The 25,878-nt window shown below is 44.5% G+C and overlaps 1 protein-coding gene across 3 annotated transcripts in view; it reads right to left on the bottom strand.

Moving 5' to 3' along the window:
* The window catches only part of CDS2 (CDP-diacylglycerol synthase 2), a 60,754-nt gene that overhangs the window by 3,588 nt on the left and 31,288 nt on the right, over nucleotides 1-25,878 (bottom strand). Inside the window, exons 2-13 of one of the 3 annotated variants that reach the window (XM_082431433.1) lie at nucleotides 13,789-13,933; nucleotides 13,183-13,319; nucleotides 11,799-11,895; nucleotides 10,947-11,044; nucleotides 8,720-8,859; nucleotides 6,972-7,030; nucleotides 6,271-6,353; nucleotides 3,902-3,989; nucleotides 3,332-3,400; nucleotides 2,291-2,443; nucleotides 674-793; nucleotides 129-232 (exon numbers count right to left, since the gene is read on the bottom strand). In XM_082431433.1, coding sequence (XP_082287559.1) covers nucleotides 129-232; nucleotides 674-793; nucleotides 2,291-2,443; nucleotides 3,332-3,400; nucleotides 3,902-3,989; nucleotides 6,271-6,353; nucleotides 6,972-7,030; nucleotides 8,720-8,859; nucleotides 10,947-11,044; nucleotides 11,799-11,895; nucleotides 13,183-13,319; nucleotides 13,789-13,887 — 1,247 coding nt within the window. In that variant the 5' untranslated portion in view covers nucleotides 13,888-13,933. The remainder of the gene's footprint in view (nucleotides 1-128; nucleotides 233-673; nucleotides 794-2,290; nucleotides 2,444-3,331; nucleotides 3,401-3,901; nucleotides 3,990-6,270; nucleotides 6,354-6,971; nucleotides 7,031-8,719; nucleotides 8,860-10,946; nucleotides 11,045-11,798; nucleotides 11,896-13,182; nucleotides 13,320-13,788; nucleotides 13,934-25,878) is intronic. The other 2 variants (XM_082431435.1, XM_082431434.1) reach the window with 2 other exon arrangements.

Raw genomic sequence — 25,878 nt, 5'->3', positions numbered from 1 at the left:
CACTAATAGCAACTGAAAACTGCATTCACATTTGGTTTTTTTCATTCAAACTGAGAAGTAGCTAAAATTCTAGAATTTCACCACACTTACAAATCCACTAACTTGGTTCAGATGGAAAGGTACTATACCTGATAAAACTGGCAATATACACATTGACAAAGGTGGCCATCAGATACTGGCAGTCAAAGCGATCCATGATGCCTCCATGGCCAGGAATGGTATTGGCAAAGTCCTGTTAGAGGAGGGGAAGGATTGATGAGCCTGGCCTCAGCCAAGTCAAAGCCTGGCTTATGGTCCCACCTCAATGTCCAGCTACTGTACTGAATAGCTGAGGGCAACAGAAAGTGAAAAGTAAGTATTGATTCAAATGCTGAAGCTATAATAGTACACAATCTTATTAAATTACAAAATGTTTCTTTTGAAGAAAGAATATATTAACAAATATACTGAAAATCCAACCACTGAATTTTCTTAGAAACAATGTATCTTCCTTTAACCTACTTAAATTCCGTGCATGGGTGAAGAAGAGCACACATTAATAATCAGGGTTCATAGCTTGATATTTTGAAGGGGGTGGTGGCTGATGAGGTGGGACAGGAGGAGGAAGGCAGAAGACGGGTGAAAAGGGGCCCAGCTAGGAGACAATGAGAGGAACAGAAAAGGGTTTTCCTACTTTGATTTTAAAGGCTCGCTTGAATCCACTAGCGAAGAACCCTCCAAAGGGGCCAATGAGTGAAGCAAAAGTGGAGAGGGCAATGCTGTGAATCTGGAAGGGGTACATCCGGACTGTTTTCTGAAAAGAATAAATGAAGTCAGTCGAGATGCCTGCAAGCCCAGGCTTATTACTTGTTAACATTAAAAAACAAACAAACAACAACAAAACCACCTCTTTATGAAACTATTTCTCTCCCCCAACCCCAAAAAAATTTAGGAAGAAGACTGGTTTGGGGCTTTTTGTTTGTTTTTGGTAAATCTCTAATATATGGCTTAATAGAGGACATTAAGGTATTACGCATTCAGTCTACAGCAATATGATGTTTTGGTTGAAGTGTATGAAGAAAATCTAGCCCTACAAGGATACGTTGTTGAAAAAAGGAAGAGTATTTTAGCACCGTCTTTTCAGAGAATTATGGGTATTCTCTGATACTACACCAGAACTTAAGCGGTAGTTTTCTAAAAATTTGGTGCAATGTGGAATCTAAAAGCCTATCAATGACCGTTTTGTACTCTGACATTAAAATCCATTGGTCTATCTTGCACTTTGAATGGATCGTTTACCTGTGCATGACTGTGTAACACCATGCACTGGCCATTTCAAAAATACTGGTTCACTGAGTTACACAAATCTTTCAAATGTAGACAAATTTTGCCATACAATGTCAAAATGTCATATGTTAAAATCACCACAGATCCCTCAGAAAAGCCTTTAAGTATTAAGAAGCTGTCAAACTTACAGTAGTAGGTATACACTTTCCAAAACTCTAATTTGTACTTGAAAGCCAAATTTTATTGTTGGTAACAACTACTGTCAGTTGTTTTCTTGAAGTGACAGACTCACTTTGTTCCTTTTCAAGAAAAATGTCTGCCAAAAATCCAAATCTGAAAAATTAGTTTGTTGGTTCTTTTCAAGTAAAAATTATGTCCCCATAAAAAAGCCGCTAGTTCAGCTCATAACTCAAGCAGGTGCACACGCAGTCTTCCTTTAGGTAAGCACTGTCCTGCAGCATTTAGCAGAAGCATTTTATGTATAATTTCCATTTTGGTACCAGAGCATTAGAAAGGTGTGTATTCAAGGGTCAAGATTTAATAAAATTAATAATTTTACTATTTCATCAAAGACACTCTTAAGGTGAGCTGGCTGAGTCTTCCTGTGAGTACGTGGCATAATGAATTCAATGACAGTCCAGTTTAGTGCCACTGCCTTCACTCATGCTAAGTAAGGTGCCAGCACTGCTTTTGCACCATCATGGCAAATGTTGACAAAGTGAAAAAGTGAAACTTTCTTCATTATATTACGAAGAAAGTACAGACCCCCTGAGAGGAAAAAGCACAGACCCCCTTCCAAAAGCACACTTTCAGAACCCTGGTCTTAATGATTTAAAGAGGGAGGAAATGTCTCCTCCTGTCCTCACCCTGAACTGACTTGAGCAATTCTCCAACCTGGGGCTTACAAGCTTGGGGGAGGGAGGAAGCTAGCTGTTTTTGAGGGAAGGCAGTGGTGGAGAGGGGGCTCTCTCTTTGTAGTCACTATGCAGCCAAGGATCATTCGCCCCATGTGAGTGGCACATACCCAGCCAATGACCGACTGGATCACCCCAGGAATGTTGTACTCCTGCAGACGAAACAGGTCCGAGGGCTCACAGTCCACAGTGAAGCTGTTGGTATCATTGTTGTACTCCACGGGGCAGACAAAGCATCTGTACCCGGACATCACATAGGACAGCTGAGGATGAGAACAGACAGACAAAGGAGACAAGTTCCAGCCATCTTGCCTGGGCAGCACGCACCTGGTTCAGCCAAGTCCCTCACAGTGCCTAGCACCCTAAGTGCAAGCTATGCACTAAATCATAGGTTCATATTTCACCATATGTGTATTTTACCTGTATCTGGAAAAAAAAAATGAAAAAGAGGCTGATGGCCCACTGAGGCCTCAATGTACTTGCTCCAACAACCAGGCCCTGAATAAACCCAGGAAAGACCTGAGGGAATTTGGGCAAAGAACTACAAGAAGTTTCATCCCATTTGGAGGAGCGATGGTCCATTTTTCTCAGGATCCCTTAATTCAAAATGGCAGGTGGTGAGGGGAGCGGTATAGTGAGAGGGAGACAACCAGGAGGGGAGAAGGCTGAAGAGCAGTAAGTAGGGAGTCAGCCCTGAAGGGCAGCTGGACAACTCTGAAAAGGGGAGAGACTGGCCTGAGGGTCAGAAGCAGCAAATGGTGCTCTAGAAAGGGCTGGGAGATCATTCCTCTCCAGGCAAGACACCCACAGGAGAAAATCTGGGTTAGAATGGCATATCCCACCTCACCTCTTACTCTCAGGCAAAATATCAAATGCCTGGACAAGAATGCCATCTCCTGAGTGTTGCCAGGCCTCAGCCTGAGAGGAGTACAAGGTGTGCACGGCCCCCACTCCTCTACTGCTTAAAGACTGGCAGATAAAGGACAGTTGGCGCTGCCCATGCCATGTTCATGCCCCGCTACAGGGCAAGGTTGCCATTCAGCAGGACAGAGTCCTTGGCCTCGGGGGACATGCTCACTAGCCGTGGATGGGCTTTGAAGGTGGGTGGGAGGCCTCTGCCCATCCCCCACCCAGCTGGGAGCACCACCTACCAGAAGGCCAAATACCACAGTAGCAAAGCAGCCCCCAATGAAGCCTTCCCAGGTCTTCTTCGGGGACAGCTGTGGACAGAGAGCAAGTTCTTAAAAAAAGGCATTTTGATAACTCTAGCTTTGGGAATAATGATTAACTGTTAAAATTCTACTATTAAAAAAACTCATTCAATTAAACCCCTCACCTTCTAAAATACCCCATACTTGGTTTCCTTGTTCCCTGCCTGATAGCCCTCAGTTTCCTATCTGTTTCAATTGGCCAAATAATTTAATTATATTATAAAACAGCAAACTAATGATAACACTCAAATTCAGATCAAAGCCACAAAAGTGTGCCTACGCCGTCTATAAAAATATTTTCCCTACTAGCTCTTTTTTTTTCCTATGAGTAGTTGTCAAGTCTTCCTCTGGCTTTTCTCTTGAAGCTAATTTATTACTAGCCTTTCATCAGGATGACATAAAGATGTACACACCAGCTAGATCTCTTCTGTCTCCTAAGCTGATCTACTCATAATTGAAAGCACCACCCTCCCCTCACGGTGATGGTCCGTGTTAGGGTGATCCACTTACCTTGATGAGTGGGGTCCGACCAAAGAAGAAGCCAAACATATAGGCCATGATGTCATTACAGATCACACAAGAAATGGGGACAATGAACCTAGGAAATAAACCAAAGTAAGAATCAATGCTACCAAGACGATAATACCTCAGAAGTCCACAAAACCATGCGATTCATAAATTTCAGTACCACAATAACCCATATAGTACTTATTAACCATTAAGGAATAAGTTTAAAAGAAATAAAATGCCACATAAGCCATACCTAGTACCCGGCACATAGCAGCATTCAAATGTTTACTGAATGACTACTGAATAAATGGAGGTGGTATTCTATAAAATGTCATTTGTTCTTTTTTCATTATAAAGTAATATAAAAATTTAAAGTGTAAAGAAAAGAAAAAATAAAAAGTTGCCTGTTTCCCCTATCCCTATCTCCATTCTCCAAAATAACTACTTTTAATCATTTCTGACTTTTCTTCTTCTAGCAGTTACCTCCATAATCCTAAGTAATACATTTATTATCTATTTCATAATTTACTTTTTTTTTTTTTTTTTTTTTTTTTTTTTACTGTTTATTACTAGCTCTAGTGAGCCCAACTTTTCCCCAGGACTACACTGAGAGCAAGACCAAGTACATATAGCCAGATTTCTTCTCTGCCTCCCTCTGCTGGTCTGGTCATCCCCACCACGAAAAAAAAGGGACAGTTTCCAAACTTGTACCATCTCTCTCTTCTCACTTTCTGCTCTCTGACAGTCACTTTTTTCAAATTTCCTCTATTACAGTTTAACATAACATACATAAATCCTAGCCCCGCAACTACAGGCAATATTTTCTGACTTCCTGCTTGTTAAGGTAGGGATTTAGAGCACCTGTATCCACCCAACCACCCATAGTATTTACTTTGTTGAGGCTTCTAGCAACATTCTCTGCTCTGCACCTATAATTAAGTCTTGAAGGTTCAGAACGTCTAAAAACCAATAACTAGAGATTTTAATATGATTCACTCTAGAACCAAGTGGTATGTCTAGCCCTAAAGATGAGAACTTAGCATGAGCCCCTCTTTAGAATTACTTAACAAAACTCCGAAAGAGAGGGAGAGTACATCTCCTCAGGCCATTATCATTATTTTAAACATAATAATGCCCTAAGGGGAACATTTAGATGAGCTAGTCTCTGTTCTAAGCACTTTACATATTTTTACTAATTTATTCCTCAGGCAGTGGGTATTACTGTACCTTCACCCTGAAAACAGGAAACAGAGGCACGGTTTGGGATCTTTTTTTTTTTTTTTTAATTTATTTATTTATTTATTTTTGGCTGTGTTGTGTCTTCATTTCTGTGCGAGGGCTTTCTCTAGTTGCAGCAAGCGGGGGCCACTCTTCATCGCGGTGCGCGGGCCTCTCACTATCGTGACCTCTCTTGTTGCGGAGCACAGGCCCCAGACGTGCAGGCTCAGTAGTTGTGGCTCATGGGCCCAGTTGCTCCGCGGCATGTGGGATCTTCCCAGACCAGGGCTCGAACCCGTGACCCCTGCACTGGCAGGCGGATTCTTAACCACTGCACCACCAGGGAAGCCCACAGTTTGGGATCTTAATCACAGTACTTTAGCACCTCATATACACAAGGATATGCCTTCACATTTTCACTAAAAGCATAGCTTCTTCAGTCAGCCTACTGATTTCTATCAATGGTGATAGATTTCCTGCTGAAACCATTGCATTTGTGGAATAAAATCTACTAAGTATGTCATTCTTTTGACACACTGCCAGATTCCATTCGCTAATAGTTTATTTAGTATATCTATAATCATAAAAGAAATCAGTTTATCATTCTTGTTTCTCCCTATGCTTTTATCAGTTTTAATATTAAGGGGTGGATAAAACTCAGCTGCTATCATTGGTCATTTTTTCCAGGTGTGGATTCTTATGCAATTTTCAAAGTTCTTTTATAGTTACTGATCTATTCAAGTTTTCTTCTTCGTGATTTTTACTCGGTGACCTTTTGTCAGGAAATCATGATTTTTTCTTCTAGATTTTCAAATTTGTTGCCATATAGTTTCATTGTCTTTGATTCTTTAAATATCTCTACACCTGTTAGTCTAGAACCGTGGTTCTCAAAGTGTAGGTCCCAACCAGCAGGATCAGCATCACCTGGGAATGTACTAGAAATTCAAGTTCTCAGGCCCCACCCCATAGCTACTGAAGCAGAAACTCAGGAGTGGGGGGGCCCAGCAACCTGTGTTGCAACTAGGCCTGCAGGGGATTCTGATGTAGCTCAGGTGAGAACCTCTGGCTTAGACAGTTAATCAGGGTTTCTCAGCCCACCTATACGAGAACACCTACAAAATAAAAGGAAAAATCCCCCCAACATCACTCACCAGATCATTCCTTCAAACAGGTTGTGGATAACAAGATGTGACTGGGTTACAACAATCAGTAATGTTACATGGGTCCAGCCAAACTGCAAAAGAAGATAAAGGATAAACTTTACCGTTACCTTTTCTATAAACTTTATAGAAAATTGCTTAGAAACAGGTAGGAAAGATATCTGCTTCTGTACCTGTCTAACAGGAAGTGAAAAGGTATAGAACAGGCCTCTGGGAAGAACTATGTTCCCCAGCTACGGTTGCCATCAAAAGGAGGGCCCATATGGCCGACCAGTTAGTCCTTCTATGCTCCAAAAGCCTGGGTATTTCTCATTTTCTTAGTAAGTATTTGTTGAGTGCTTAGGACACTCAAAGAGGGGATGTTTTTAGGTTGAGGGAGTGATATAGTAGGCAGGATATCTACGGGCAATGCTTAAAGCTTCACCTTGAGCCTTATCTGGAGGCCACCCTCAGGTCCAGAGGGCAAAGACTACTTAGGGTGTAAATTACGTAACAGTGATTGGGTCTAGGTGGATAAACAGCCACCAAACTTCACTGGGGATGCCTCCTTCATCCTCTAGGTTCTAGATGCATAAGAACAGACTGCATTCCAGGGTTCTGATTTATCACAGAAGGGATGAGAGGCCTGTGGAGTTTCCACAGAATTTCACTTATGCCAAGAATTTTGACACTGATGCACATATTTCCCTTACCATGTAGAACTGCAGTCGATAATGCTTCTTGACCAGACTCAGCACAAACATGCAGAATCCTAGTTTGAGGAAGAGGAGGAGAAAGGGCGAAATGAATCACATTCTGCATTTATCTTTGTCCTAGTCATTTCCTTTAGCTGTGTTAAGCAGTCCTTTGCTAATTTCCTGGCAGCAGTTAACCAGGGCACAAATTCATAGCCCAAGGGAATAAAACCAGCTAAGCAGTCAGAAGGAAAAAATGACTCCTTCAAGACAATTAAAGGAAGGCAATATTTTAAAATCTTGCAGACTACACTCAACTTAGGACACTGTTCACCAGATAGAAATGTTTTGATCCTAGAGCAGGGGCCGACAACAGTCAGGCCAGCTACCTGTTTTTATAAACAAACTTTTATTAGAACACAACCATACCTATTTGTTTACATATTGTCCAGGGTTCCTTTTGTGCTACAATGGCAGAACTGAAGAGCTGCAACAGAGACCCTATGGCCCCCAAAGCCTATAATATTTATTATCTGGACCTTTTAAGAAAAAGTTTGCCAATCTCTGTCCTAAAGAACAAGCAGAAGGGGGATCCAACTGGTACGGGGCCAAGGCCATCCTTGCATCTCTCTCCTACTGACCCATATGACCAAACTCTCCAGGAAGAAAAGGGATTTTACCCATAAGTGTGCTGGGTCCCTCAAAAGCAGCCCTGCCCAATAGAGAGCACATCACTATTCAAGACCCCTGGCCTCCCTTTGTGGGGCTGCTCCCAGGCTCTGAGGAGCCTCTATCCTCAACACAGCAGACCTCTCGGAAGTGGACTTCATATTTTAATAGCCAGGTGTCATTCACAGAGCCAAGTATTGCTATCAAGCTGATGAACAACAGGTAAGACTGAAACTTATTAGGTCAGAACAAATTTCTCATATGCCTCAAACTGGCTTTGAGGGTAACTATGAAGAACGCATTACTAGCATTACTGTACAGTCTTAACTGAGTTTAGATTGACAGAGCACTTCACTGTTTGTCAAGTTGCAATGTATCTGATCAAATCCTCACAGTAATGCTCCTGTTTTAGCTTTAGATTACAGAAGAGCTAACTGAGATTCAAAGAGTAAGCTCCTGGCTCCTTTGAAGTCACAGGTCTTTTTAAACCCAATCAATAAAATTTCTAATACACTGCAATGTCCCTTTTTTTTAAATTAATTTTTATTGGAGTATAGTTGATTTACAATGTGTGTTAGTTTCTGCTGTACAGCAAAGTGCATCAGTTATACATATACATATATCCACTCTTTTTTAGATGCTATTCCCATATAGGTCATTACAGAGTACTGAATAGAGTTCCCTGTGCTATACAGCAGGTTCTTGTTAGTTATCTATTTTATATATAGTAGTGTATATGTCAATGCAATGTCCCTTTTTATATACAAGTTCCTGGGTGGTTTTTGTTTCAGTCACACTGCAGAATCTCTGCCAAGAGGACAGTCAGGACACGACCATGCTATGCAGTCCTCCAACAGAGGCTGGAACACAAGGACAGGTGGCACAAACTCAGCCTCCACAACCACACAAGCCCCTTGGTCTCATTTCTCTTAGTAAAAAGCTGCTACAGCTCACGTAAGGCAGAACCCTTAGCTCTGCTCCCCTAAGTGGTCAGAGTTAATGTCATCAAAACCTTACATTGACCAAGAAATGCCCCAACTCAGCAGACATGCAAAAACAAGACATACACAACAACTGGTGAGCTGCTTGACGCATACCTGTTAGATAGAGAGTAAAGGAAATGAATCGGTGGTATTTACTGAGAATCCGCAAAGGTTCCTCTCTCTGGACCAGAGTGAAGAAGTAATCTGTCACTGTTTCGCCATAGAAGAAATAATTTACACACAGTAGAAAGTACCTGTAAAAGAATACAGGTCACTGCCAAGGGAAGCACATGTGGCCCCTCCTTTAAAGCGAGGCTGTTAGAAAGCCTCGAGGACCAGAGGTCCACCTGACCCCCAAGACCCCCGGGGGCAGCAGCTCACACAGGGACAAGCAGACCACCGTTCCCTGTTCTCTGGTGACACTGCAGGTGAGACGTTTATCTAGAAATTTGTGGCTTTCATTCACTCTCCATTTATCATAAACTTGGGACTCAAGTTTTTGCCCCTTCTGTAGCATTACCAGGCCTAACTTAACACTCAAACCGTAAGACAACCCTCTGAAAGGCACCTCATCCTGCCTCCGAAGTCTTACTTCCACTCTTCCTGACACAAACCTTGAACACCTATCAAAATGGACTTCTCTGGCTTTGCCACCTGTCTGCTTGGTTCCCTTCTTTTCCCTGCCTGGAATATGCTCTTCGCTTACCCAGTTTATCACTCGTTGCTCAAATACCATTTTCTTCATAAAACCTTGCATGACCTAACATGATATCTGCCTCCCCTGCATTTATTTCTATAGTACAAAGTATTTGTTCCTTCCACTAAGCAATTAATTATGCTTCAGACTGTCTTCCTCTCTGATGCCTGGCTTTGACACACAAACCTTTCACTAGCACTAACTCTTCATTTGTTTATAACCTCTCTCCTCTACTGGAAGGAGCTCTGAGGAGGGAGAAGACATGGCTCATATACCTTTGCGGCCTCACTGGTGTTTCTGAGTACGGGAACCAGCAGCCCCACTCTAAACACTCAACAAGGATCCAGACAGAGGAAAGAGGGGAGAGCTTCTCTCTCCCATTTTTTTCTTTTTTTTTTTTTAATTGTGGAAGTTCAAGAACTCCGATACTGGGTTTGTTTTCTGTTATGTGAAAAATACTTCCTTTGTACAGTGACCAGAGTCAGGGGTCAGACATCCTGAGTATGTTAACAAAATTCATAAGATTGCTTTCCAGCTATAGAAGACCCACAAGAGAGACCTACATCTTAACCCAGGTGACAAGCACAGGCCCTGTGGAGACTGCGAGGCAGCTTGTGCTGCTGGATGCCGAGGAAGCGTCTCTCAGAAGTATGTGTCCAGGCCAAGTCCGAGCACATCAACTCCCTTGGCCATAACCAAGTTGCCGGGGCCCAAAACACTACTCTTCGGCCTGGTAAGTAATGAAATCAATGCCAGAGACCCAGCTCAGCAGGGTGAGAAGAGTCTATATTTGCCCCAAGTCTTCTCAGGGCTACGCAGTGCTCTGCTCACATGTCACCACCTGAGAAGAGTGTGGTCAATACAGCAGCGAGTTTCAGATCAGGAAGGGGTCTCGGACATCATCTGCACTATAGGTTTTGATCCTGTTTTTGCTTCAAGATAGCCAAACCCAGAATTCCCTGGTGGTCCAGCGGTTAGGACTCTGTGCTCTCACTGCTGAGGGCCCAGGTTCAATCCCTGGTCAGGGAACTAAGATCTTGCATGCAGCGTGGCGTGGCCCAAAAAAAAAAAAAAAAAAAAAAAAGGCGCCAAGCCCCTTCCTAGGAGGAGAAAGCAGAGTTCCTCTGAGGAGCCCAGATCCCCTGCACTCAGTCTCACTCTTGCCCACTGGCACCCAAGGAGCCTCCGAGGAACTAGGGTTCCAAAACCACAGTTTGAAAAGCACTGACTAGGTCTCAACCATCTGTTTTAAGGGTGAGGAAGTCAAGTTCCAGAGACAGCAACACCAGCACTGACAACTCCCAGATGACTCTTGTGGGATGCTGAGATACTAGAGCATGAAAAATGTACTGATCTAGAAAAGGGGGGCCATTGCGCAGAGTCTAAGGAATCCAAATACTGATGCAAACACGGTCACAGATGCAGTTGGTCTGGTTTCTTCTGAGGAAGAGTCCAGACTCCGGGTAACTACTCAAACGCTCCTCACAGGCCAACCACACAGTCCGGCCTATGCAATACTTGGGTCTCAAAGGCACTGTGAAGGTCCATGGCCATCACGGCCTCCCTCCCACCATGACTGTAAATACCTACCACAAAACACTCGTTCAAATCTGTTAAGGGTTTCCGTGGGGCTAAAGAGCTTACCAGCTGAGGGTTCTGAACCAGGGCAGGTCATAGGAGTGGTAGACATTGTAGCCAATAGTGATAATCTCATGGAAACACTTAATCTGAACACACATCACCTGTAGGACACAAAAGAATTAGAACACTTGTCAACTTCCCAATTCTTATGATCTTTGGAAACAGAAACCAACAGGTCAAGGGCCTTCAAGAAAAAACACTATATTTAAGAACAATGTCAGTCCTTCAGTGATTCTGCTCTCCTCCTTTCTCTCTCACACCACCCCACAGGGCAGTGAGGCCCTTTAAGTCACACAGAGTAGATGCAATTTCTCACAATAAATATATGCTTCTGAAACTTCAATTAACTTTTTATTGTAGAACACCCCCCTCCTCGGGACTCAATATCTTCCATTCTTGACTTTGAATAGAAATACATACTTGAAAAGTCCCAACTGCTCTGCTCAGCACTCATCTGTTAGTCATTTGACCCTGTCCATGACAGTGGGAAGACTAACAGCAAAGTACTGTGGACTGGGATTTCTTAACAAAAAAGTCCTAAACCTAGGAGGGAGACTCCAGGAAAACAAGAAACAAAACCAAGAGTCACACAGAATCGTAGCCAGGGTCCCAGTTTGATCAAAGAGCTGAAGTAATAAAATCAAATTTTAAAGTGATCTTTAATTCACACACAAATGGCCCTCCAGTTGGCTGCTGGAAGGTGAGAAATCACAGCTATTCTAAGGCAGATGTGGTCTGAAGAGCCTGGACCCCAAGTGATTCCCAGAACCAACCCAACACCTGGCACATAAAATGACCAGTCCTGCAGGGAAAAGTGAAGGCAAAACTATAAAACAGCATATAAATGGCACTTACAATCATCATTAAAACCATTGGTCCCAGGTAAATGATGATGAAGAAAAATGCAATCATGGCCAAAGTCAAGATGCCTCTCACCCACCAGTTCCTCCATCTAAGTTAGAGAGGAGGGGAAGGAGAAAACATGTCAGGAGCCCAGAAAGAACTGAGGCACAAACCCAAGGGGGATGGTTCTTCCTGGGTTGAAAGGGCCCTGAGGTCAATCCTTTCCAGGAGTATGTCCTTCACCTTGACAGAGGCAGTAGCCCAGCAGCCACATGCTGGGAGGAGCAGGGCCACCAGAGCCATCACATCATCCACGCTAAACTCAGCAAGTGCTCCAAGGTCCACAGAAAAACACACCCAGCTTGTGTCTTAACAAAGGAATCAGGCAAAAGACCCAAGGGAACAATGCCCTCTACTTCTGTATCTACTTGGGTGGCTTCTATGGGCTTCTCTATCTGAGGAAAAAACTATGAACATTTTTCCTGCAGCAGAATCCTAAATTGCTCTGACCCTGCATCGCTATGGTGATAACAGTATCAAACACAGTGGTAATAATAGCTATCATACGTATGTACCTGGCACTTCTATAAGGACTTTACATGTATTAATTGATTCAACCCTCAACACCACTAGCTTTTACAACAGATGAAGAAAGGAACGCACAGTTCATACACCTGTGAAGTGCTTAAGCTGAGATCTGAATCCTGGGAGTCTGTCTGGCTCCAGAACCCATGCCCTTAACCATTGCACAATACAGCCTTTCAAAGGGACAAATGTGTGGGAGGCATGCCCAAGAACACTCTCAGATAATGTTTTGGGGTCTTATAGTTTGCCTTTTTAATCTGCCCACGCAGCTGGTATCGGAAGGACCAGAATCTCAAGGGAACAAAATTTTAACCCTGAATTCACCCAAGTTGAGATGTTTCTCAATTCTTATAGGAAAATTCAAGGAATGTCCACAATGTATGTGTGTGAGAGAGGGAAAACTGAACTCTTAACTAGAAACTTGGGCTCCTCAGTGTAAAGCAAGCTGCCCATTAGTCACAAACCCCAAGGATCATTCATCTTCATGTGCTGTGTCAGTGACCACCCCCATATCCACACGTTCCTCCTCCTTGGACAGCACCTCCCAGACAGCCTAGAGCACCCTTCAAGGCCAGATCCACCCAGGCGGCACTCGTAGTCACTGTTAAGCACTAGATGACACTCAATGCAGCCCTAGGCAAAGGCAGGGGAGACTGTGGCCAATGAAAGTGGGCAGGCCTGCACCTCACACTCTAATAAGATGTGGGCTCCTGCTACAAGACTGTGGGCTCTCTAAGGGCTTCGGGTCTTCCATGGCACTTGGAGACAGTGCAAGCCCCCAGCAAGCAGTTGCATCATTAAGCCAAGGTACCTTGAAGACAAGTTGGAAAGGGCCCTGTTGAGGACCTCTGGGGTATCGTCTACAGAGGTTGGTAGGGTGACGGCTTCCACTCGGCTCTCACTGTCCGATGCAGTCTCTCCATCTGCCTTTGCTTCTGCCTCCGACTCCTACATAGCAGAAAAACAGAAGAGGAAAAGGTCACAAGAGCTGAGTAGGATACTGGGTGTACACATCCAAAAAGACCCATCCACCTTTGAAAACCCCTCTCCATCAACACCTAAGTCACACAGGGAGCAGCCCCTGCTCTGCCACAAGCTATGGACTCTCAGAACCACCAAGACATGCTGGGCTCTCTCAGGGAAAGCCGGGTATTCAGGCTATTGCCCCCCTCAACAGGGCTCCCCAAAGTCCACAGTGTTACTTCCAGACTTCACAAGAACACCCCATAAGGAGGCTAGCCCCACTCAGTGTGGAAGCCCTATGGGACCACTAACTCAAGTCACTGCTTCACCAGGACTGGTGTGCACCACTGCCCTCTCCCTGCCACCAGGCCTGGGCATCAGCAGACACTTCGATGTCACTCACAGAGTTGCCACCAGGCCCCAGCCACATAAGGAAATGCTCGCAGGAACTCACCCTGCTCCCCAGCCTGTGTGGAGGGACCAGAGCCATGCCAACAACAGGTTCTCCATCCAAAGTACCATGGAGCAGGCTGCTCTGCATCCTAGGGACCATCCTTCTACTCAGAGCTTTTATTTCTTAGGAGAATTTAGAATAGCTGCTGTGAGAAGAGGTGCAGGAGAAATCAAATCACTTGGAATCAGAGTAACAATACTACATAGTATTTGAATAGCCCTCCACAGTTTTGAGAGCATCTCCCACACCTGTGAACATCTGAGCAGCTCTGGGAGGAAGGGAAGGAAGACAGAAAGATCCCTGTTTACAAATGAAGAAACAGGGGCTCTGAGAAATTCGATGGCTGGCCCCAAATCTCCTACTAACCAGGTCTCTGACTTCAGTGTGTTCATCCCACTAGATTTCCTTTTATTTAAGCATCTCGGAATCCATTTTATTCTTCAGTAAGAGATTCAGAATAAAGTAAACTGAAAATGGCAAAAGGATGTTTCACCAAAGTGTCAAAGATTTCATTACATACATGTGCAAACAAAAAAAGTTATATCTTTCTTCAAATTGGACAATTTGAATTTCCCTGATGACTAATAAATATATGAAACTGAGGATCCTTTCACATGTTTCTTGGCCATTTGGATATCGTCTTCTGTGAAGTGTCTGTCAAGTCATTGGCCAGTTTTCTACTGAGTTTTCTTGCTTTCCTTTTTATTGATTTGTAGGAGTTTTTTTTAATATGTTCCAGATTTAAGTACTCTGTGTCACTAACCTGTTCCTCCAGCCTTCTCTAACCCCCACGCCCTACCTCAGTCCTTCCCTCTCCTACAATCAGACCTTCTCCCTCCCACTCAGCACTGGCCACAACGGGGACTTGGTGGGAGATGTTATAATTGTCTTCTGCCCCAACTGACCATAAGGTCCCTAAAGACAAGGATTATAACACCTTTTTCTCAGGATATCCTCATGCCTGGCGCACAGATACTTACATAAAATACTTACAAATATATGGAAGGATGGTGGGAGGAAGAGAGGAATTAATTCCAGGTGTGGTAAAGCTGCCCCTGCCCTCATAGAGACAGCTGTTTCTAAATAAACTTACAACTGATAACACCACAAAACAGAGGCTTTAACTACTGCAGAACTGCTGATACAGAGACAGCAGGCTTTGGTAAAGAACTTATGGAGGCACTTTGCTGTACAGCAGAAATTAACACAACATTGTAAATCAACTATACTTCAATTTTAAAAAAAAAGAACTTATGGAGGTGGCCTCATCCGTAGGATCTGAAGGGAAAAGCCACAACTTCCGATGATGGGGTCAGTGCTCCTTCCTCCGCTACGCTTAGCCAGTGGCTCTGGACAAGTCACCCAAGTGTTGTACTCTGCTTCCTCACCTAATAAAAGGAGCCCAGAAAGGACCCTCCTTATCTGGTAGGGGTTCCCTAGAAAGATTTAACCAAACCCCCACCCAGAGCTGTGTCCTATTCCACTGCCCCACAAGGTTCTGAAATGCATGGATAATGTGGGATTATCCCTCTCTAATGAGACTGCGTGAAGACTGAGGCATTTGGAACAGCTCTTCATTCTTCACGTTACCATTATCATCCTCTCCCCATCAGCTACCATCAGGAATATGAGGTAACGATGCTATGGGATTATCTAGATCTGACCCCTAAACCAAGGGGCTTCAAAATGCAAGTACCAGAGCCCCACCAAGGCTTCCCACAGAAGTCGTCCAGGAGTACCTAGAAGCCACAGGGACTGAGGTGAGCACAGCAGGCGAGAGGACACAGGCATGCGTGCATGCACACACACAAGCCCTAGCACAGTTTATTTTTAACTTATCCATCCTGTTGTCAAGGAAACTCACAAAGGCTGCTGGTTCCCCAGGCTAGGAAGGGCCGGAAGGAAGCCAGGCAGAGCCCCTGCAGGGGAGGGGCAGGGAGCTCCGGCTCGGTACTAAGTCTCTGGACTTTGCAGGCCCTTTTACGAACGTTAGCCCAGATATCGCCATATCCGACTCCTCTCCTTCCTTGCTAGGAAGAAGTGCAGTGAAGAGAGGTATCCTGAAGCAGAAAGTAGTAAAAGGACAGAGAGAAATGTTACAAAGATGCTGTGACTGTTGTTACTGTCAAGACATCAGGGGGCCTGGGATGCACAACTAAGAAATGAAGTAAATGCCCTAAAGAAACAAGCCTGAAGATTAACTTTCCAGGTGTCACCTGCCTGTAAGCAAGTAACTCACTCCAGGGTCCTGGATAAGCATCCTCAGAGCCCTTACCTGGAGGTCTCCTCAGAGCAGGAGACAAACACCTACACAGACAGCCACTCTCCCACAAGCTGAAACAGAGCCAAAAAAGGCAGAAGGGCAAATTCCTGTGCGGGAGGGAAGAGCACAGCTGGGAAGACATGGATCAGGGTGGGGCAAGTCGGCCAGCTCTCCGGGCTCCAGGTGGGGATGTCGAGAAAGCAGGGCAAGGAACAGAAACCTTGGAGAACCTGGAATCCTGCGGTGTTCTGGCTCCTCCCCATGCACGGGCAGGGCCTTCCACTTGGGCCACTCATGCCCGAGTGAGGAGGCGAATGCTGGCGGCAGCTTCCATAGTGGGCCCAGAAGGAGGCAGAAACCTGGAGCCCAAGTTTTCACCCAGGAGAAAGTGGCACACGAAGGACCAAGAGTCAGAGATGTCAAGCGCTTCACTGGTTTGCTCCTCCAGGGGATGGTGAGACAGGCAGACGTCAAGGAAGACTTTCTGCAGGAGGCAGTGGCGGCAGCCAGTCAAATCCCAGCTCTGGTGCTCATGACACTCAGCACAGGCCTCCAGTCTCTGGTCTTACCACTGGGGAAAGGACCCCCTACCTCAGACGGTTGTTGGGATGATCAAATGCAACATCAGTGAAAGTCTATTAAAACTATAAAGGGACTGAATAGCAACAGGCACCTGCTGCACCCATACCCACACCCACCCCCCAGTAGGCTGACCATGGCACACAGGACAGGAGCCCAAGAACCCTAAACACCTACCCCAGGCAACTGGGCACCCTTCCCAAGGAGGGTAGAGTGATGAAAGAATGGTGGTTATCAGGCTTTGCTGGGGCCCTGGACTAATCAATTCTGTGAGCTCAGCATCTGCCTGCTTTGCTTCCTCTTTCCTGTTTTCCATTCATCCAACAGGCGGCCCCAACTCAAAAATGATCCACTTCTCAAAGCTCCCATGAAAGGTGGAGGTCTGAGACACAGGCAGCAGTACGTGGCTGTGCTCCCTGACGGGGGATGTGTATAGCACAGTCCACTGAGGTGTGGGAGGGAATATTAGGACTTATTTCTATTTAGCTCATTCAGCTTTCCTTTCCTGTGCATGCTTTATAAGGGACCTATCAGCACAGGTATATAACTGAGTGAGTCTGTGCAAGCTGGGGCACATGGTAAAAACATCACATACATGTTGGACACGGTGGTGTGTCAGTGACTGTGGTCTTCTTGATTCCCACTGCACTGGGCAGTGCCTGGAACATAGCAGGCACCCGAAGATTTGTTGGACTAATGAGCTAATTAATTCTACTTAACCTACCACGGACCAAAGTGTCTGTTTGCACTGAGCATATGACAGAACCCGCTTGGATTTCCAGTTCGTGTGGCCCTTGCAGCAGGGCCAGACTAGTGCCCACTCTCATCCCCTCTCCCTGCTGACTGGTGGGTCTGAGGCCTCAGCTCAGTAGCTCTGGGGCCAGAACACGGTGGCGGCGAAAGGCTGCCTTGCTGCCTCAAGCTGTATCAGCACGGCTCCCAGGCATCCCCTCCTCCTTCCTTTCTTTCTTTTCAACCCAAGGGCCCAGATCAGAGGCTGAGTGGGGCAGACCCTGTCTCTCAGATTCTCTCTCAATCACCACCCATCCTCCCACAGTCCAGCAGCCATTTCTCAAGGGGGTTGTGGTGCTGGTGTAAACAGGAAACAAGAGCATTGCTTTAAAAGGAAAAAAAAAAGTTCTCTCTGAGGCCTCCTTCCTTCTGGTTCACTAAGACTCTACAGGGAAAGGCAGAAGCACTTCAGGTGAGGGACACATGGAGAGTCTTGGGTACCAAGGGCTCAGGTAAGACCTGTCAACATTCTTAGAGAAACTCATGCCTGAAAGGCTTCCCCTACCAGCCTTCCAGGGTCCCTCAACCTCCTACAGCTGCCCAGACACCAATGAACTAGGGCTCAAAACAGCACAGAAGGCTTCCTTCAACACAAGCAAGAGAAGGCAGCGAGGGAGGGCCAGAAGGAGCAGTAATGGTGGGGAGAGGGGAGGTCCCTGTGGTCAAGGTCTGGCTTCCTGGCCTGAGAAGGGACCTGGCTTGGTCCGGAACAGCATCCGTAGGACTCATTTTCAGTTATAATCTACTTAGAAAACCCTAAAGAGAACCCAAGCAGTTTAGAGAATACTAAGCTGCATTAAAACTCCTAAGTTTCATTTACTGAGTGACTTCACAGCTTACACAAACTATTTTTTGTACTGCTTTAGATGCAAATTACAAACCTTGTCCTGGAGGAAAATCATCAGGCTGAGCCTAACCTTTCCACTAAGTATCATGCCTGCCATCTTCTTAAACAAGCCCTGTGGCCAGTTGCCAGGAAAACTGGCTCCCCCACTTGTAAGGAAAGAAATTACCAGAGACAGGTTTATCCTTAATATAAGTGTAAGGGACCTATGTGTCCTTCTTACTGAAAAAGCCAAGTAGGCTTTCATCTGAGTTCCTACTGGGGGAAAAAAAAGTGTGTGTGTGTGTGTGTGTGTGTGTGTGTGTGTGTGTGTGTGTGTGTGTGTGTGTGTTTAGTGTTTGGAACAGCAAAGAAAATATTTCTAGCTTTTTCTAATGCTAACCTCATTTGACAAGTTCAATTGTCTGAACAAAGGATCAAAGGGGAAGAGCCTGGCTCTGAAAGTTTAGAATCATCCCTAGCATGGCCATATCCTGCCTTCAAAAGCCTCATATCAGTAATGTGATCCACAGAAAATGCATTCAACTACTCCAGATGGACTGCTTCCTTAAAGTACCTCCACACCAAAGAGCTCTCCAGAGGACACGGAAAGACACACATGCGGGAGGTTCAGCTTTTTAAAACCTAACTGGCTCTGAACCGTTTCACCCACAGACAATACTATTTACAATGAGCCACAAGGGTCTTTGCAGAGAACACACCACTGCCAGTCTCGGGCCCAGATAGGGCTCCTGTGGGAGGACAACTGTTCCCAGGACACCAGCACTGGGAGCCTCCCACGTGCTGCCATTCCCCTTCCTCCCCCTCCTCGGAGACCTTGCTCCACTGATCTCCCCTCCCTCCCCTCTGTCCTCCCGCCTCCCCCTCACCCCTGGCCCTCATTTACACCATTGCTCATCCAAGGAAAGCACCCTCTTCTCCACTTCACAGATGAACCTTTGGGAAGGGCTTTGAACACACCATCCCCCTCCCTTGACGGACCTTCACCCTTGACTGGCTTTCATTCCTCCCTCAACTGACCTTCATTCCTCCCTCAACTGACCTTCATTCCTCAAGCCACACCAAGCCACCTTCATCCCCGGGCATTCCCAGTCCTCCACCACCGGCACAGCCTTGCAGCGGCTTTTGATGCTATTATCGAGAAACACTCTTCCTTGGGCTTCCAAGCAGCACATCCTCCTGGTTTCCCACCTGCCTCTCTAGCCAGGCCTTCTTTAGCCAGCTCCTCCTTGGCAGCTTCCTCTTCTTCAGTCTGTCCCTTAACTGAGGGACTCCACGAGGTTCTGTGCTGGGCACTCCTCCTGTTCTACTGCCCACTCTCCCTGAGGAATCTCATTCACTCTGATGCCTCTAACTGCCTCTTCTTGAGCTTCAGGCCCACACATCCAAACATACTGGATGTCCCCACCTTGGATGTCCCAAAGACACCTAAAATTTTCTGTGTGTTCAAAACCAAATTCATTCCCTTTCCCCTGAATTGGCAAGTGAGAAAGGTGGCCATCATCCTTGGTGCTTCCTGCCTTGGCTCCTATCACCAGGTCTGGGATCACTACCTCCAAAACAGCTTTTAGCTCCATCTATTCATTCCCCTTGCCTCTAGACCTCCCTTAACTCAAGCCAACATTGTCCCCCCTGGATAACTGTGACAGCCCAACCAGCCACCTCATCTCCGGCCTTAGTCTATTCCTACCTCCACTCTACTCTTCACACTGCACCAAGAAGGATCTTCCAGAAAGAAAATCTGACCACATCAACTCCCTGTGCAATACTCCTCCTGGAGCTCTCTGGGCTAAACTGAGGTGATTTTTCCACCTCTAGCAGTCTAAAGGATAGACTAAACTACAGGACAGATCTAAACTTTTTTTTAATGGTCTACAAGCCCCTTTGGGATCGTGGTCTTGTATACCCTTCCAGCCTCGTCTCTCTCAGCCATTCTGAACTACAGTCAGTTCCTAAAACAGGCGGTACTTTCTTACCTTAGGCCTTTTGCTCATTCTGTTCCTACCTAGAACAGTCTCTGCAAATCACCCTCTTCAGAAACTCATCTCTCTTCTGGCCAATTATAATTTACTTCAGATCTCAGCTAAGAGATCCCTTTCTCTCCAAACCTTCCCCAGCTGCCATGTGTCCCAGTGGCCCCCATCCTCCCTCAAGAATGCACCCCACACTGTATGGTCTCCTCCTGTATACCACAACCTGGGTAGGGGCAAGGGGGAAATGTTGACTTCCTCACCACAGTACCCCCTACATCTGGCATGGTGCCTACAGAGAAGACAGTAAGTCTCACCACATCTGCCTAAGCAGCCACAGCCAATCATTCAGACAGGACCCAGGGTTTACTAGATTGGCAGACAGCCGAGCGACATACAGCAATTCAACATTTTCCACGCTCTTAAAAGCACTATATGAGGCATTATAGGGTTGCAACCCACTGTCCCACTGTTCATCTCCTCTTCTTTCTTAGAACAGAAGCCCTGATTTTTAGCTGGGCTTAGAACCAAGACTGCATTTTCCAATTCTGGTCAATGAGATGTTAGCAGAAGCGCTGTGTGCAATTCTACCATTTTTCCTTCATGCTGACTGGAATGTGGAAAGGCTAGTTGAAGCTCCGGCAACCATCTTGGCCCATGATGTGAAAGCCACCTATTACCAATGACTAAGCAACAAGATAAAAGGAGGAGATCATCGAGGACAACTATGTAGCATGACAAAAGTGGTATGGGTCCTGGACTGCTTATTACATGAGAAAGAAGGGCACTTCTATCTTGGTAAGCTACTGATATTCTGGGTTTTCTGTCATTTGTGGCCAAATACATAAGTGATAGAGGGGACTCAAAGAAACACAGGATTTGTGATAGAGGTATGTCTGAGGAGGAGTTCAGAAAAGGAAGACACAGCCTGCTTGAATACAAGGTTTTCTAATTCAGACAGACACTGCTGGATTAGGTCCCAACCTCCTCAAAACTGCTCTCTCATACATTAAACCAAGAGTTTGGATGACATAGGATAATTCCTGTTTGTTCTTTCTCCCAACACTCTCCTACCTCCCCCCGTTAAAGCCTCCCTCTGGAGTAAATGTATTTGTTTACTAAAAGAACAAGCATACAACTCTAACCTAGTACCAATCATCATCAAAAGACATTACTTAATTCAGGATAGAGACTACCAGAGCTGGAAAAATCACCTCTGTCTCCTGGGAGGCTCTGCCCACAGTTCTGTTCTAATGATACCACTTGTTTTCCACTGTCCTCCAGAGTCAAAGCAAGACACCAAAAAATTAGAAGCCCTGCTGGAGTCCAATAGGTCCTCTTATCATCAGTTACCTAGTCAGGCATCTCTATCAGTATTTAAGAAAAAATGAGTCCATCCTGGGGGAGAAAGTAATTTTTTTAAAGTTTCCTCTTTATTAGAATAAGGCTCTTGCAAAGAAGAAAGTTTATCAAATATTACCAAAAGATCTAATAAGATGGGAAAGAAAAATATATTTGCAATCTCAAAACTGGGCTCAAGTGTACTCCCTAGACCTCAGCCAAAAAATGAAACCAGGACCAGCTGCTGGATTCCACATCTGATGAACCCCTAAACCATAAACCGACATCCAGTACCTGCCTCAGTGTCATGCATCTCCAACAGTTCTTACTACAAAGATTACTAGACAAGGTAAGTGGACATGAGAGCTAATGTCCCCAGTAGCTCATGCCTCAAGCTCCCCTGCCCCTGTGGGTGGGCAAGCACCCTGAGCTGTTTACAGTATTGGAATAGTATAGTGTCACTTTTTTTTAGTGTCACTATTCCTGATTCATAGCCAACAGTCATAGAAACAAGTGCCAATCAAATATATTGAGGAACAAGAAATTAACAGTGTTCGCAACCCAAAATTTCCATATTAGTTGTAGAAGAAATTATGAGAGCAACAATGCAAAATAGTTTTTGATAAACCACTAAGATCCCTGGGAAAAGATGAAATAGGAAAATGAGAAAGCCGTTTAAGAAATATAATACTCCTTTTGTCATTTACAGACAGTTCTGGGTGTACTCTGATGATTTTGCAAATATGTTCCTATAAAAGGGTTTCATCTTCAAGGAATTCATGGAAAAGACTCTGACAAGTACAGCTTTCTGGTAACTGACTGTACTGCTGAACTGAATGAATAAGCATTTTCAGAACTCTAATGAAAAACTGATGAACTCATAAAAGTGCTAACAAAAGATCAAGATGAAAAAAAAATTAATTACATGGGACTGAGTGAACTGATGAGGGTGATTATAATTTTTGTGATTTTCTGTTTGAATTAAAAAAATATATATACCACAAGGACTCAGAGGCAAAGAATATACAAATCAATTTTCACTGCAAAGTAAAGGAGCTGTTACAGTGGAGGATTACTGGACTGAATGTCAATATTATGACATAGCATGAGTGTGTTTCATGTTTTGTAATTGCAATCATTGTTGCTTTTGTTGTGGTCATCCATTTACAATGCCTGGTGTCAGTCTATTTATCTCTTGTAAAAATAAAATACAGTGTGTGTGTGTGAAAAAAAAAAAAAGAAATATAATACTCCTAATGATCAAAGATGGGACAATTTGAGCATTAAAATAAATAATAAACCAAAAGTGATTTAACACAAAAATATGAAAATCTGAGTTCATAATGATAACTGTGCAAAGCCACAGAGACCACCTTTGAAGGTTGCTGGGACACCAGATCATCTTTTGAAAACCAATCATTAAAAGGAAAAGTGTGTTTATCACGCCCCTTCTGTACAATGGGTACAAAGAAATTGATTAAACTATTGTCTTTTGTCTTTGAAAAGTTCCTTTAATACAAAGGTTAAAAAAAAGAGTTCCTGGTCAGCTCAACTGCATAGGACTTTCAGATATCCAGTACCTCAGCAGAGAAAAACCAATGTGCCCTCAAGTGTGATGTCCCAGGCTCTGGGGACTAAAATGAATCTAAAATTTCTAACACATGAAGTAAATAAAACAACCTCAAAGATGCCAAATCGAATGGACGTTCCAGTCTTCATCTTATGCAGGTCTTCTTCACCTCTTGGCAATATTAGATCTAGTTGACCACTTCAATATTCTTCTCTCAGCTTCCACGATACATACTTTCCAGTTTCTCATTCTACCTGACTGGCTGCTCTCAGTCTCCTATGCTATTTTCCCTCTACCTGTCCTCCAAATGTTGATCTGGCCCTGGGCTCAATTCTGGACCCACTACACTCTCTCCCTTAAGTATTACCATCCAGCCCCTTGGCTTTAATTACCAATACCATGCCAACAACTCTGAAGATTGTATCACCAACCCCAACCTCTCCTCCAGCGCCAGACCCAACTGCTATATTTCCAACTACTTACTGACATCTCCACTAGAAAGTTCTCACAGGCATCTCAAACATATCTGAACAGCACTACTGACATTACCCACGAAACTGTTGATCCTCAAGTGCCTAGCTAGCCAGTTGATGGCACCATAATCTATATCCTGCCTAAGCCAGAAACCCAGGAGTCACGCTTAATTCCTCTCTCCTCATCTTTCCCCAGGTACTGGACACTGCAGCTGACTCCCTCCTAAAATCCATTCTACTCCCCTTGCATGGTGTGTAGTACCTGTGCAAAACAATCATTTTAATCCCATGCTCTTTTCCACAGCAACAGGTTCATGAACAGGCATTTAACCCCAGCATAACCCAATGGGGACCATGACGGTCCTGGAGTAAGCACTTGGCCTAAGATTAGTATAATCAAATTAGAACTCTAGAATCAGTTAAATGACTGTGGGGAGAGACACTTGAGCTCTCTTTCCCCCACCAGCCTCAGGAAAAGGGGAACAGGTGGAGAGGCAGAGCCCCAGGTGCTACCGGCACTAGCCTGCATCTTCATGGGAGTCTTCGGATGATGCCAACACCTGAAAGCCACAGTGGAGTGAGGACCAAGAATGGCTTAAGCCAATGAATTGCATGATCTGCATGATCTATTATCTGCAACTGAAAAACAATTCAAGTTCTGTTGGTTCTACAGCCAAAATATATATCAAACATATCCTTTCTATCTCCTTGGTCACTAGGCTCATCCCAGCCCCCATTATCTCTCACCTGCAACAGTCTCCTAATTGCTCCTTCCACCCTCCACTCTCCTCACAAATAGCCAATGATCTTCCTAAAATACCTACCAGTGCATGCATCTCCCCCATTTAAAACCCCTTTAATGACCTCTCACTACCTTAACTTACCAGATCCCAACCTACCTCTCCTAGCCCTTCCCTGCACCAGTGATCTCCAGGGAGGATGGACCCACAGTCACAGTGGCCTTTCTGCTGTCTCTCAATACACTGAGCTAACTCCTGACTCAGAGCCTTCACCCTGACTCTGGAATGTTCTCACTGCTCAATCAGCCACCTCACTCAGTCTCCATTCAGATAGTCCCTCCTCAAAGAGGGCTTTTCTGACCACCCTACTTAAAAGAATGGCCCAACTCCACCTCCATCATTCTCTATCTCCTTAGAATGCTTTCTTTTCTTTATAGCACTTACCAATGCCTGAAATTTATTATCAATAAATTTGAAGGCACTAGGGAATGCATACCGCTTCAACCCGTATCTGGTCTTGATAAACATTTTTCCTAAAGTAATACATATTCCTTAAAGATAACTGGGATATGCATCTTTAGAACCTCCAAATTATCCAGAATAATTAACGTTCTGATGTATTTCATGCTAGTCTTTTTCTACGTATACATGTTTTTGGGGGGATAATAGCTGTAATCACACTGCACACCCAAGTCCTGTTTTGCTTCCTAGTCACCTCTGTCATCAATGACTTAGGTGAAACCACTGATGGCAGACTGATAAAACATGCAGGCGACACAAAGCTCAGAAAGATAGACAAACACTTAAAAATATCAATGTGCTAGAAAGATGGGCCAATTATACAAATATAAAATTAGACAGCAATTAACAGAAGACTTCAACCACCAGTTCAGAAGCACGAATTGAGGGAGATATAGCTTAACAGTAACATCTACACCCGAAGACTTAAGGACTTTGGTTGGCAATCACAGATTAGTTTGAATAACAAAAACAAACAAAAGCAAAAACTGATCCAATCGGTTCAAAACAAGATAACAGGCCCAAAATGGAGTCACTTATGCTAAGTTCCCATCACCAAACCGAGACTTAACCTACAACTTTGGCTCTCCTAGAAATGGAATCTTAAACCAGTCAGTCAGGAGTTACCTAATCAGCACTACTTTGGGTAATGTGCCTGACAGATCCCTGCCATCTCCTAAAGAAAAGTAACTTTGCAGTAACTAATCTACTTTTTTGCCTAGTGTTAAGTCCCTTGTTCCCACTCTCTCCTGCCTATAAAAGTCTTTCATTCTGTACTGTTCTGGGAGCTCATTTCTGTCTGCTACACTGGATGCTGCCTGATTCATGATCATTGAATAAAGCCAATAAGATCTTCAAATTTTACTCAGTTGAATTTTTAAAAAAAAACAAACAAAAAAAAACCTTAGGTTGTATTAACACAGGTATGGTCCTGCTCTACTTAGCGTTGGTCAGACCTTACCTAGGGGCAAATATGTCCAGTACAGAGGTTAAAACAGT

This window comes from Balaenoptera physalus, assembly GCF_965194825.1.
Source record: "Balaenoptera physalus genome assembly, chromosome: 16".
Classification (NCBI taxonomy): domain Eukaryota; kingdom Metazoa; phylum Chordata; class Mammalia; order Artiodactyla; family Balaenopteridae; genus Balaenoptera; species Balaenoptera physalus.
Note: the sequence above shows the minus strand (reverse complement) of the source record. Positions and strands in the feature narration are given on the sequence as shown.